General features: G+C 41.0%; 1 protein-coding gene across 10 annotated transcripts in view; it reads left to right on the forward strand.

Moving 5' to 3' along the window:
* The window catches only part of LOC141765681 (FYVE, RhoGEF and PH domain-containing protein 4-like), a 65,189-nt gene that overhangs the window by 44,309 nt on the left and 6,479 nt on the right, over nucleotides 1–14,401 (forward strand). For 6 of the 10 annotated variants that reach the window (XM_074631842.1, XM_074631845.1, XM_074631847.1 and 3 more), the window contains 7 exons: nucleotides 4,214–4,369; nucleotides 4,931–5,135; nucleotides 8,526–8,949; nucleotides 11,290–11,379; nucleotides 11,497–11,642; nucleotides 13,091–13,247; nucleotides 13,808–13,946. In XM_074631842.1, coding sequence (XP_074487943.1) covers nucleotides 4,214–4,369; nucleotides 4,931–5,135; nucleotides 8,526–8,949; nucleotides 11,290–11,379; nucleotides 11,497–11,642; nucleotides 13,091–13,247; nucleotides 13,808–13,946 — 1,317 coding nt within the window. Of the gene's footprint in view, nucleotides 1–4,213; nucleotides 4,370–4,930; nucleotides 5,136–5,542; nucleotides 5,735–8,525; nucleotides 8,950–11,289; nucleotides 11,380–11,496; nucleotides 11,643–13,090; nucleotides 13,248–13,807; nucleotides 13,947–14,401 lie in introns of those variants that run through there. The other 4 variants (XM_074631849.1, XM_074631850.1, XM_074631851.1 and 1 more) reach the window with 3 other exon arrangements.

The raw sequence follows: 14,401 nt of genomic DNA on the forward strand, positions 1-14,401 counted from the left end.
GTAGTAGTAAAATGTCAGTAAACAAACTGCATCTGGAAGGGTAGGGCACATATTTAGTACATATGTTTTTCCCAGTTGTTCATATACTTTATGGCTGCAACTAACAATTATAAAGTGTATTTTCTCCATTTACCGACTAATTATTTGGCCTATTAAAAAAAAAAAGTGAAAAATACCTACAATAAATCTCAATCTTTTAAAGACCAAGCTGACATCTTTGAATAGTCATCTAACAGTCCAGAACCTAAAATCTATCAATTCACTATCACATAAGACAAAGAAAAGCAGCACGAGTGGGAGGCTGGACCTTGGTAATGTTTGGTATTTCTATTAGCTGTAGACTCTTTGTGTTGTTGTTTGAAAAAACTACTTAAACAATTAATAAATTATTAAAAAAGTTTCAGATTACAGTTATCGATTAAAGGAACAGTGTGAAGGATTTGTGTTTTCGTTACCGTAGAATGAGATCTTTATATCAATATGCGGAGCCATGTTTCTACAGTAGCCCAGAACGGACAAACCTAACACTGGCTCTAGATAGGGCCATTTGCGGCCACCTTAGTTCTCCTACATGCTTGACGGACGGGAGAAGTTTCAGTTGGTTGCAATCTGCAACCTCACCGCTAAATGCCGCCAAATCCTACACACTCACACTGCACCTTTAATTGCAGCCGAGTCGCCAGGAAAAAATTTTGGCGTTGGACGTTTCTGCAAACCAGGGATACGTTGAATGGCGACTTTTTTGCATTTGGTCGGAGCGAGCAAGTGACCTAGTTTAAAGAGCAAAAAGAGACACAACGGGCAGGCGGGAGCGGAGGTGGATGGGTCAAACCAACATGACTTTCATCCAGGAGACCGCCGTTCGTGTCCTGTGCATCACGTTACAATCAGCTGTTCGCTTGTGTCCTGTGTTCACAACGTTCTGTGTCATTTTCACTGTACAAATGTAGTAGTTTTAAGCCCAATCATATAGTTCTTTCCTAAACCTAACAATAGTGGTTTTGTGGCATTTTTATGTTTACATTATTATTTGAACACAAACCATGATCTTTTTTTTCTAACCATAACCAAGTAGTTTTGTTGCCTAAGCCTAACTAATCATTTCACAATGTTAACCATAGCGTTGCGTTTCTGCAAGCATGATACGAGGCTGATATGAAACGTATTTTTGGTTCAGAAATGTCGACATTCACCGTATCTGTGGTTTGCAGAAACATCTAATGCCAACATTTTTTCTGGCGACTGGGTTATTAATCGACTAATTGTTTCAGCTCAGATAATCTTTCTTCTAAAAGTACAGATGCTTTTAGTTGGATCTATTTTTAGACATGTCTATCAAGGAATTAAGACCTCTTATCAATGATTTATATTACAGGGATGGAAAATGTCTCTTTCCATATTAGCATCACAGAGTGCCAAGCAGAGGAGGACCAGACTTTTCTGTCCGTGCACTGTAGACTTTGAAAACAGAACAGATACAAATACAAGTAGTCGGAAGTTTTGTTTTTTTGCGGAAGTGTAAGTCTGTGTCCTTTAAGCGCCACTCTACAGCTATTCCACTACATACAATGTTTATCCTTACAAGTTAACCAAGCGCAAAGCTACATCGATTTCTGCATCCAAACCATACATCAGTGCCACTTGTTAAATCACACACACACCAATTTAAGTGACCACCTTAAATGGAAACTAATGGACTAATGCCTTGTAAAATAATGAGAGCGCCTACTGGCTCCTGGCAATGTAGTACCATATATGGAGATTTGCCTAAGTACACACGTTTCACTTGCATGTGTGTGTGTGTGTGTGTGTGTGTGTGTATGTTTTTCTCACATTGTGGGGACATAAATCTGTTTACACAGTCACATTGTGGGGACTCGTCTTCCTTTTGGGGACAAAATGCACGTCCCAATAATGTATATCATTACATTTTAGGGTGAAGACTTGGTTTAAGGTTAGGGTAAGGGTTAGGCCTAGGCAAGTAGCCGTTAACGATAGGGTAAGTCTCCAGGAAATGATTGCAAGTCAATGTAATGTCCTCTAATGTAATGGAAACACGATTGTGTGTGTGTGTGTGTGCTGTGAGGTCAGAGAGAGGTGTCTTCAGGCTACTGTAAACACTACCAGTCTGTGTCTGTCGCTCCATTAAATCAGTCTGTCTGCTCTATCCAAACACTGATGCTGTACCATCTGCAGCCAGCTGGTTGGGTAGAAGCCTCGCCGGAGCTGCTCATCAGCTGGATCATTAGCTGGATAATCAACTGAACTGGCTAACACTCTTTAATATTTACCCCGCAGCTGTTTATCATAAGCATATTTGCAGTAGTGAATATATACAGTATATACAGCCGTGTGTATGAATAAGACGCTGTGATTGTCAGTAGGGATGAGATAATGTATGGGATACACAGTTTGTTTTAGTAAAACCACAGTGATCCCTCAGGCCTTGACATTTCTTTTGAGCTGTTGTGAATTGAATAAAGCATTTGAAGGCTGTGAAAGTTTTCGATGATAATTCACAGCCTTCAAAGTCAAAATTCTAAATTGTAGCACAGAATTCATCAGGATGCCTCGGCTCGGTCTGGGCATCTGTCTGTGTTCATTTAGTACATTTATCCACTTGAACTCCAGTGTTTACAACATTTAATTTGCCACTACAATCCCACTTACTGTAGGTCAATTCAGAAACAACACTGCATATCCATAAGGCTGCAGTATTACATCAACTGGAAAGTTCTAAATAACTTCATACTGTCGTAAAATAGCAAAGTGCTGAACTGCCAGAAAGACAAACATATTCAGAGATAAGAAGTCTGGAATAAAGAAAGGATACAGTTGTGCCTCACTATCATCTGAGATACTATATCCGGTGCTGGTGCCCGTGTATCTAACAATGCACTGTTGTTGTTGTGATATATTGGTATAGCAGTGCTGTCATTTGTGAGTTTGTAATGATAGACATGCCCAAAATATTTGTGGTTAAACCTGCAGTAGGCAGAATGTTGTTGGCATCATTGGGCAAAAATGACATAATAACCTTTCAGCATATTGTAATTCAAGTGTTCTGAGAGATAACTAGACTTCTCCACTTCCTCATGGCTCTGTTTTCAGACGTTGGACAATCGCAGGTCATTTCAGGGAGAGCGTTCCTATCGGCTGTTCATTCAACAGGCAGCTGTAAATCACTCGCAAACTCCGATCAAACTAGGCAGCGCGGATGAAATAAAAATAGACATTACAGTAACAAAATATTGATTTATATTTGATCAGCGCTGCCAAGTTTGACCGTTTGATCGGAGTTTGCGAGTGATTGACAGCTGCTCAGAGACAGCAAGGCTCCAGCTTGACCGTTTTATAAAAATAACTTTTTTTTAATCATATTTGCTCCAGCTTTAAGGGTGCAATTGATAACATTGATAACATTCAGCCACTAGATGTTGCATTCTCCCTGCCCGTTCCATTTCATTTAATTCACAACAAGTGGTTGCCAGTTTGTTGCACAACCTGCATATTATGGTCGAGTGGAGTGAGACTCACAGTGAATATTCACATATTTATAAATATTCATATTCCTTTTATCAGCATTTGGGATTGGTACCGGAGGGAAGCCGAGCGCTTACCGTCAAACTCAGCCATTTATTTGTTTTTGCCACACTGACGACCCAGAGATACCACATGATACCAACATCTTTATACTATTGGCTCACAAGCCTTGTTAGAAGTGGGAACCAAACGTCAGACATTTTCTACGGAGATAAATAAAAAATGAATTTAGGACCCGCCAAACTTTTTAAAATGATTAATTCACAATCGTAATATTTTTATTTTTTTAGGAAAAGCCATACTTTTAAATCGGCACCTTTCTAAAAGTTCTGTGGATGTTTTATTTTTTGCAAATTTTTCGGCTACATAAAAATGTTATCAATGAGACCTTTAAAATGAGTGTTGTTTGGTGTCTGTGTGGTCCTGATTTGAGTCCGACAGGGCCCTGTACTTTGTTATTCACCATCTCTCGCCCCTCATTTCCTGCCACCTCGATACTGCCCTCTGTCTAAGGGAAAAAAATTATGTTGTCAATATTTGCATGAAGCGTTTTTGGCCTATCAAGAGTCTGTCATAATCTGTATCATCACTCTCATTTCATTGACTGTGAACAAGAAATTGTTGTAACGGTCATGCTGACTCTCTCTCTCTCTCTCTGTGTGTCCTTCAGCTCTAGGCAGTAGCCCGGCGTGCGAGGACAGCAACCCACCCAGTGTTCTGGCGTGTCTGAGTCGGGCGGGCGGCGGCGGGTCAACTGACAAGAGCAGGGGAGGGGTCAATGGAAGAAGCTCTAGCTGCAAGCCTCGGCTGCAGTCTAAACCACAAGGTACACAATGACAGCTCACAACGATTCAGCCACAACACTGCAGAGTGGGAGGGCCAGTGGTGAACACAATTGTAGCGATCTATGATTCACATGTGAACGCGGATTGTGACCTTTCTCCTGTTTTGATATTGAGGACTTATATTACATGACTCCACACATGCTCAGGGAAACAGTGAAAACATGAATAGAGTTATGTAAATTAGCCTGGGATCAGTGAACCCTGAGCCTCGTTCCTCTTTTGTTTGAGTTGAGTAAATCATTCTACGCAGATAAGACGAGAGACCGAGCTTCGTTCTTTCTGCTGTTGTAAATCATGCAGGGAATTCGATTCCTAACATGTATGTGAGAAACTGCTCAATTGTTCTACGCTGAGCTGGGCCACTTGTTTGTTACATTTAGGGTTTTTAATACAGTTCAGCCCTGTGTGTGGTGTCAGTTGGGGTAGTTTATACTGCCCCCTGCAGGTCCAAATCAACATTGCAGTGACAGAAAAATACAAAATCATTTGCATCCACCAGCATCCCAAGATAAGTCTCTAATGTTCCAACTTTTCCTCTGCAGTGCCTCCAAAGCCACTACATCTCCAGAGCCCGGTGACGGTGATCACGTCCCCGCTGAGCCACATCCAGAAACCACCACTAAAAAAAACGGGCATGGAGGGAGGAGGAGGAGGAGGAGGAGGAGGAAGAGGGGCTGTGAACCGGGAGAAAGTCAGGGAGAAACACTCTAAAGTGTTAGACCTCATCAGCCGCTTTGAGGAGAACAGGTAGGTCCTCTTTACTCACTGGTGGTGTGTGTGGTTTCCCCTTCACAGACTATAAGGAAGGTATAAAAAAAAGTTTGGGACTGCAGGATTTGTGTGAGGAAATTACTCATTTCATCTGTAATATTATTCAGTGAAAGTTGCTCCTCATTATTGCTCTCACTTGAGAAATTCCGCTGATTCAAAACATGATCACACAGCCTGTGACTGGCACAGCGTTTTGTTTTTTTCTTTTACCATGACAGATCGGTTGAATAACTCCATCTGCGTCACTTAAAATAGCTTTTGTAACAAAACCGACACCTCATTCAGGCTGTCGTAATCACAGTGACGGAAAACTTTGTCTTTCCTAACGTCTGCTATGCCGGTTATTTCAGGGATGAAAAGCAGAAGTCCCTCGATTAAAGTCTTCAGCCTGACTCACTGATAGTAGCCCAGGCGAGAGCCGCAGACAGAAAACAAGCTGAGATTAGCCCGTGCTTCACAAGCCAAGCGTTAGGCAGAGGGATGAAAGGAGATTTGTACAGGCGAGGGAGAACACGGCTCCTCGTTCAGCTGTGGGACGGCAAGCAGTGTTGCGAGGTGAAGCCCGGGAGAACGAGGTAGGATCTCTCTGACTGTCTCAACGTTTAATACCTGTACTTTGATCGTGTTGCCTGTTGGTGATTTAACTACTCTGTTGCTTTTACACAAGCTCTTACCAGCTGAACGAGTATCTACAGGGCATACCAATGTTTTTTTGTGCATCACATCTTGTTTTATTACAAGTCATGTAAGTTTTGATTGTAGCTGCAGCCTCATCTATGCGAGAGAGGCCCATTTAAAGCACAACAATGGTGCCCTTGTCCCAGCTGCTCATACAGTAGAGCCCAAAAATATTCAGCAGTAGCTTTCCCGTTCAGATTTCACTCTCTTCAGTCTGTCGCCTCGTATTCCAACTCATCCCTGGCCTGTCACTGTACCTTTATATACTGTTTTACAAACTCTTACACCTCTGTGTATATATATATATATATATATATATATATATATATACACACATATTTATTATTTCTCTATACATGCTTTCCTGTTTACACCTCTGTGTAGCCTACATATATTACTTCTCACCGTGCATATACATACTGCATCCTGTTTACATTCGGTTTTCCCATCTGAAATACGGTCTTCCACAAAATTACAAATTGACATTACTATTTAATGTTTATATTTAAGCCCTATATTTTAACTGCACTTTTTAATGGGTAACACTTCATTTTACAGGTCTGCAAATGTCATAGTAATTAGGTGATATAGCAGGTAGCCCATTTGAAATTTCTTTGGAATTACTGCCAAATTACCCCAATATTTACCTCATTTATCAAAAAATACTTTATTATAAACATTATATGCTAAAAAAAAGCATATAATTGTTAATATAGGGCCCTTAGGCTTGAGAAGCGGCTGTGTGCTGCTCTTGATCAGATGTGGATAACCAAAACTAATAGAAGACAAAATCTTACCATTGTGTGACTTATTGCCTACACAAATGTAACCTGGTAGCTAATGTCATGATTCAGAGAGTCATTTGCTAATTATTATCTATTTATCAGCAGACATGGAAATAAAGCATATCAATTAACTTTGTATTCTTTTCCTGGAAATGTATTAAATAAATTACCAGCTTTTGGTAAATAGCAGAATATAATTATTAAATAATGTTTATAATAAAGTCATTTTCAATACATTTTGAGGTAAACATTGGGGTAATTTGTCAGTAATTCCTAATTATCACCTTATTATCATGACATTTGCAGACTTGTAAAATGAAGTGTTACCATTTTATGCCTTAGATTATTATTTTGCTTTTACTTTTACTTGTGTGATTTTCCCTTTTATATATAAACATATTTTATGAGCATTGTCGAAGTAACCTGAGACCAAAGCTTTTCATTGCCAAGGACTGCTTTGCTGGAACTGACAAATAAAGAACCTTGAAGATAGAATTACATAACCTAACCAGACTTCCTCCACACCTTTCATCACATTTCCCAGCACTGAAGTGAGGTTAATCAGAGCGATCGGCTGCATCTCTTTCATTCAGACTCTGCGGGGCTGTTGGGGATTAGCCCTCTAGTGGCCTCACAACAGAAAGAAGAGAAAGGCCCCCAGCTTCTGAGAAACAGAATTAGCCTACTAATATACTAATCTGGTTCACATGGCACTTCCTTAAAGGGCCGCCACATGGCAAGTGAAGCTGCTCTTAATACTTGTCTAGTTCAGCCTGTTTTAAAACTCATGTCATGTACCGGAGCACTTACTGTGCTATTTATATGCAAAGAGGAACTGCACCAAAGTGTGTGTGTTTCTCTGAAAACAGTATTAAAGTGTATCTCTGAGCAGCTAATCGTGGTATTACTCAGTCTTCCTCTGAAGTGAATGTATACATGTATGGCTGGTATTGTTTCACCCACTTAGGTGGCCCGACGGCCCAGAAGTGATTCATTTGTGGAGTGTTTCACCAGCCTGTTGTTGTTCCTCTATTTATACATACTTCCTGTTTCTACCGGACAGTGACATTCAGCGCGACGGAGCTAAAACAATCACCTGCTTGGCTGACTTTTTTTTTTTTTTTTTGCACTAGTAAAGGTTAGATCATACAGTATATGTATAGTATAGTCTCTTTCTTTTCTGTTAGAAACGCTGATGTTCTAGTTGTTTTTCCTAGATCTGATTTATTTGTGACCAGCTTTACAGGAGAAGCGAAATCAGCAAAACTCAGCTAAGATACAGTAGCAGCTGTAAGACTGGAGGTCTGGAGGGTTCATTTACAGGGAAACAGCTGGACTGACTGCCGGTACAGGATGTAGAGCAGCTGAATGGTGACATTGTACATGCATGCATGCATGCATGCGTGTGTGTTTTTTGGTGTTAATCTAGCTTCCATTCCTGTGCTGGATTTCAAATTGTCTCATGCAAACTGTTTTTCATTTCATTCATGTTCAAGCTAAGAATGGAAAACGTGTTACAGTACAATATACAGTATAATGTTGGTTCTCCTTGGAAGTAGGACAGCGTCTACCTCTGGGGAATAGCGTAGTGCCTCATTACTGTACCTCCGTTCCGTCTTTGCTCTGCACACACACACACACTTCCTCTGCAGCTCTCTGCAGCCTCGTAAGACAGAAGGAAGTTTGTGCATCTCCACAGTTTTATTTTTAACTCTCACACTCAAGTGCAAAAGCTCTCTGCTTACCGACATATCCCACACTCCCCGATAAACAGGCTTGAGCAGTGTACTGAACAGACTGCTGTAATCTTTCTTCTACTTCTTTTTCCTCAAATGTTTTTTTGTTAGTTAATCTCTTTTTGTGCTCTTGACTGACTTCCTCCTTTTTCCTCTGTTCCCTCCAGCAGCACAGAGAACAAGAGAGACGGCTCGCCGCACAAACAGATCGGCAAGTCGTCCAACGGCAGCCCGGCTCACCGCGCCTACCAGAGGCAGACGGAGACCGACGGGACTCGGGAGAACCACTCCTCCGGGCCGACCTCGCCGCAGGATGACCCCAAACCGGCGGCCAATGGGGTGCTAGCTCAGATGGAGCAGGACAAGGACAAGGACAAGGACGAGGAGGACAACCAGGAGAGGAACAATGAGAGTCTGAGGACAGAGACTGACGGACTGGTAAACGGAGATATGGGGTGCACGGAACAGAGCGGTGATCATTCACCTGAACACACAGAGAGGACTGGTACAGAAAGCCACACTGTGAATGAGGACAGTGGGACTAAAATAGAAAGTGAGCACAGGAATGAAGAAGGGAGCACCGACCAGAAGGTACGTTTACTTTGTTGCACCCAAGTGATCCTTTGTGTTATATATTTACAGCCTGACGGAGCCGTCTGACTCTGCAGTCTCTGATAGACAAACGCTCAGCATTTATTTATGTTCTAGGCTTTCAGCACAATTAAATCATCTGAACTAATTCAACCCCGGGTTACTCTAACACTGTAAGGGTAGAGTTACAAGGGAGTATGTGTGTGTGTGTGTGTGTGTGTGTGTGTGTGTGTGTGTGTGTGTGTGTGTGTCTCAGAGGGGTTATTTTCTGCGAAGGCCGAACAGATGTCCAACGCCTGAGCAGCTGAGCTCGTGCCTCAGCGACCTCCCCCGTGGGAGCCCGCTGTTGTCTACAGATTATAAATATCTCAGGTTCAAAATCATCTCTGTCTTCTCAGTGCTGAAAACAACGGTCTCGATGGTACGGGAGAGGAAGAGCAGTGCTATCATTTGCTCCATAGAGAAATGTTCTTATTTATACTGGTGTTGTTGACTAGAGAGGGAGCTTTGACATGTTGAAACTCAACTTTGGTGATGAACTTCTTTTATTGGACATGAGACATTGCATGTTCACAAGTCAAAACCAAGAGCCAGTCAAGGTATTTGATCAATTCAATCTGGATTATGGCTTTGTTCCAATTATTAGATTTCTGATCAGATCATTTGTTTGTGCTATGTGCTCATGGAGTTCCCCTTTAAAGTAAAAGTATGTGTTCTGCAGACAGATGGTAGTTTAGTCCAGTGGTTCCGGTTGGACCCTTCAATGGGTCACAAGATATACATGAGGGTTCGTGAGATGAATGATGAGGTAGGAAAGAAGATACAACTGCTAGTTCTGCAACACAAAATTAGAGATTTGTTTTTCTAATATTTCCATTTTATGTGAAATATTTAAAACAATTCTTGGGCTCGAGCAGTCGTTTAAATGAAACCATCTGAGAAGTTTCACTCTTTGGTGGAACTGCTAACAACTCATAGACATCTGAAACATGCAGAGGGGCCCCAAGTACGCACTGCTTCTCTCTGAGGGGTCAGGAAGTCACAGATAGGGAACAACTGGTTTCATCTTTAACAATGCATGGTATCGGTTGTATGTTGGTTATTTTTTTAAAAACATTAAAAAAAGATTTGAGCCTTCACCTTGAGAAAAATAAGACTACTGCTGGTTATATATAGTGTGAAATATTCTGCTGCCATGGTCACTGTGGTGGTGAACTGTCCTGGCGTGCGACAAAAAACACACAATTTATATCAGTCTTTGTGTGGGATGTTTTGTTGAGTGAACTTTGAGGCTACAGTTCCTCACACCAATTGGCCTCTCACACAAAGCTCTGTTAGACATTTCTGTGTCTTTGTTTGATTTGGTGCCGTTTCCCTTCTTCCATATTTTCATTTCCTGTTCCGAGAGCTCCTGCTGCACCGCAGCCCGGCCCAACAGCAGCCCAGTGTTAAGGCCACCACACACATCAGTGCTACATGCTGCTGTATGCAGCAACAGTGAAACAGGGTTTAACACAAGGCTCCACTCAAACAGCACCCAAGTCACTGAGGCATTGAAGCTGTAGCAGTACGATAAATGCATGATTTACAGTTAACATTGTCTTATTTAAAGAGGACCTATCATGCTTTTGTTTTTCCCCTTTCCTTTAGTGTGCTATATAGTTTTTTGGTGTGCTATATAGTTTTTTGTGTAAAAGGTCTGCAAAGTTACAAAGCCCACGCCAAAGGGAGTTAGTCTCCCCCACAGAAACACTGCTCCTGAACTGCCTTGTCTGAAGTCCCGCCTTTTCTTCTGTAACGTGGTGATGTCACCAAGTAACACATTTGCATAATACCTGCCTATAGTTTGGCACGCCCTCAAACAAAGCTAGTTCTGAAGAGTTTCCTTTAGTTGACCAATCACAGCAGACTGGGCTTTTTGGTTTCTAGTAGAAACCCAAAATACAAGTATGTACCTGAAAACAAGCATAATGGGTCGTCTTTAAATGCAGGAAATGCATAATGTTGTTCCTCAGCTATTCTCCCTCTAACGGCTGTTTAAAAAGAGTGATTTGTGGGATAGCGAGCTGAAACAAATACATGTGCTTCAGAGAGTTTGTCGCACACTTCTGCATTATTCAGTCACCTCAGTTGAACTCCAGGCGCTGTGTGTAGAAAAGCTTTTAATACCCCATTTTAAAATGCCAATGCCAATTAGTCATCATTAGAGAAGTATTGGACTGAAACGGTCATTATGCAGAATACGGACTGTCTAGCTCAACAGAATAAACTCACTTTCACACGTTATTTTAAGATCGCCACACATGTAAAGACACCTGTTAATGTAACCTCTGTTTTCAGGAGACGAACGAACAGAAGCTGTTCAAGATCGCCAGCGAGCTCTTGCATACAGAGAAGGCCTACGTAGCGCGACTCAACCTGCTGGACCAGGTGAGGAACTCAGTGAATGCTTCTGTTTTTTTGACCATGTGACATAGTAAAGGGTGTACATTACACAGTTCTCTTCACAGTTATTTGCCACTTACCAGTTCTGTGTTGTGGTTTCAGCTATTCTGTGCCAAGCTGATGGAGGAGGCGAATAAAGGAACGTTCCCTGTGGACGTAGTGAAGAACATCTTCTCCAACATCGTCTCCATCCACGCATTTCACAGCCAGTTTCTGCTCCCAGATCTGGAGAAACGCATGGGAGAATGGTGAGCTTTAGCCTGCAGTTAGATGGCAATAAATGCAACAGGGTTCTGTATCAAACTGTAGGTGTCTTCACATCGTCTCTACTGAGACCAACACTGAAGATAAAGCTACTGTTGATGAAGAAAAGGTGAAACTCATGTACACATAAGCAGAGGTGGGACCAAGTCATTGTTTTGCAAGTCAAAAGTAAGTCTCGAGTCTTTGCACTCAAGTCCTTAGTCAAGATTGACAAATCCCTAGTCAAATCCCAAGTCCTAAACTTTGAGTTTTGAGTCCTAAACAGGTCATATCGTGCTCTTCACCAAATATAATGCCGTACGTCTGTAATTTTCAACCCATACAAAAATCCCTAGTCAAGTCCCAAGTCAAGACAGGCAAGTCCCGAGTCAAGTCCGTAGTCAAGATTGACAAGTCCCAAGTCCTAAACAAGTCATAATGTGCTCTTCACCAAATGTAATGCCAATTTGAATCTCTGTCTGAAATTTTTGAACAACACGGAAATTCCCAAGTCAAGTCCTGATTCAAGACAGGCAAGTCCCAAGTCCTAAACTTGAGTTTCGAGTCCTTAACAAGTCATAATGCGCTCTTCACTAAATGTAATGCCATTTGCCTCTCCATTGGTAATTTTCGACCCATACGTTTTGCATACTGCAATTTGTTTTTTGTTGACCACTGTATACTTTTTTTACGCAAAGAAAATTATCTTTGGTAATTTTTTTTCCAACTGGCGCTCAGTAACGTACCTGTTTAGGTGACTTAATCGGCAAGGTCTGGAGTATAGGGACACCCAAGCATCGGACATGAGGTAACCAGAATTAGGGACCGATATTTCCACCAAAAAGGGACTTTATTTTAGATGACCTTCCCCTTTAATATCATCAAATGGTGTATCTCCATTAAATACACAAAACAGAGGGAGATGCTTGACATAAACAGCATTGCACATGCATTTACTCACTTTAATCATAATTATCAACTCAAAGTCAGATCATATTTAAACACAAAAAATAAAATATGTGTGTAAGTGAACAAATACATGGCATTATCAAAGTGCTAAACCTTAAAGAATAACTCACTTTAGACGCACTAGATGAAGACAGGGGAACCGGTCTGGCTGGTAGCAGGGCAAACAGAGTAATGTTCTCCCAAATAACATACTTTTTAATCTTTGGGCTAAGGAGAAAGTATCAAGTATGTGAAGTGTGTCACAAGTGAAGTCACAAGTCATTGGTGAGAAAGTCCAAGTCAACTTGAAAGTCTTTGTTGATTTTGTCAAGTCGAGTCTAAAGTAATCAACTTTGTGACCCGAGTCTGAATCGAGTCCACGTCATGTGACTCGAGTCCACAACTCTGCACATAAGCATGAGGATGATGAAAATTAAATGGTACAACAAATGCAAACTGCCACATTATGGTTAACGAGTTTACCTCCTTCTCTCCCTCCCTGCAGGGCGTCCAAACCTCGCCTCGGAGACATTCTGCAGAAACTCACACCCTTCCTCAAGATGTACGCAGAGTACGTGAAGAATTTCGAAAAGGCCATGGAGCTGCTGAAGCAGTGGATTGATCGTTCGCCTCAATTCAAGGCCATCATTCAGGAGATACAGGTACTGGGAGCCAAAGTCCAGACTGGACAAAACATTGTTTTTCATGCACTGGTCAATTTTGAGATTTTGGGCTATTTTTCTTCCATAACATGTCATCTTTCAGACTAGTGGAAAGAAAATGTCAAAAACATACATTTTGGTGTTTATTTTACTACTTTGTCTATTTGCGTCTGTAGATTTCTCCTAAATTCACCAAAAGTTAGCATCAGATAATGCCTCATTTGCATATTTAAACATACAATTTGAGAAAACCTGTAATACAAAAAAGAAGTGTCTTAATGTAAGTAATCATCTGGGGAAGTTTCATGGTGATATCTATAGTTGAAATTGTTTACCCTATTCACCTGTAGTGTATTGCAAAATGCATGGCATTTTGCAATACATCTTCTCTCAAAATTAGGTTTTTCTTATATTCTGAGCCAGAAATCTCCACTTCAGTAGCATTTACATACACCAAACTCTCCAGGTTCATTCCTATCTATACTCTGAAGGTTTTTACAGAGGGGGTTTTACAATATATCATTCAGAGCCTAATTTATATAACTGATTTTTTTGGACAGAGTCAAGAGGCCTGTGGCAACCTGACGCTTCAGCATCACATGTTGGAGCCCGTGCAGAGAGTCCCTCGCTACGAGATGCTGCTGAAAGACTATCTGAAGAAGCTGCCGCAGGACGACCCTGACCGGCGAGATTCAGAGAGTAAGTCCAAATACTTATAATCCCCTCTCCAAGGTAGGTCTGGGGCGATATGGCCAAAATCTTCTATCGCGATATAGGTAATTTCATATCTCGATAACGATATAAATCATGATATAGCATGTTTTCTAGTAAGTCAATAAATAAATAAATAGTCTATAAATAACCACAGAGCCTGTTTTTGTATACTCTGTGTGAATTAAACACTTGACAAATAAAAAAAACTAGTATTTTCTCATTTAATTAAGAACTTTAGTGCAAAAGGAACATAACGGTTTCAAGTGAAATTATAGAGAAAAAATTAATAAATATTTCTAGCAATACGCAGATTATGTTTACATGATTTAACAGAGTTTGATCAGATTGAATGAGGAATTTGAGTTAGTGTGTGCTTGTTATTATAAATTTAGACAACATAATTGTGTATCACGATATCTCGATATATGATTTCATCACAA

Source organism: Sebastes fasciatus, chromosome 4 (genome assembly GCF_043250625.1).
Source record: "Sebastes fasciatus isolate fSebFas1 chromosome 4, fSebFas1.pri, whole genome shotgun sequence".
In the NCBI taxonomy this organism is placed as follows: Eukaryota; Metazoa; Chordata; class Actinopteri; order Perciformes; family Sebastidae; genus Sebastes; species Sebastes fasciatus.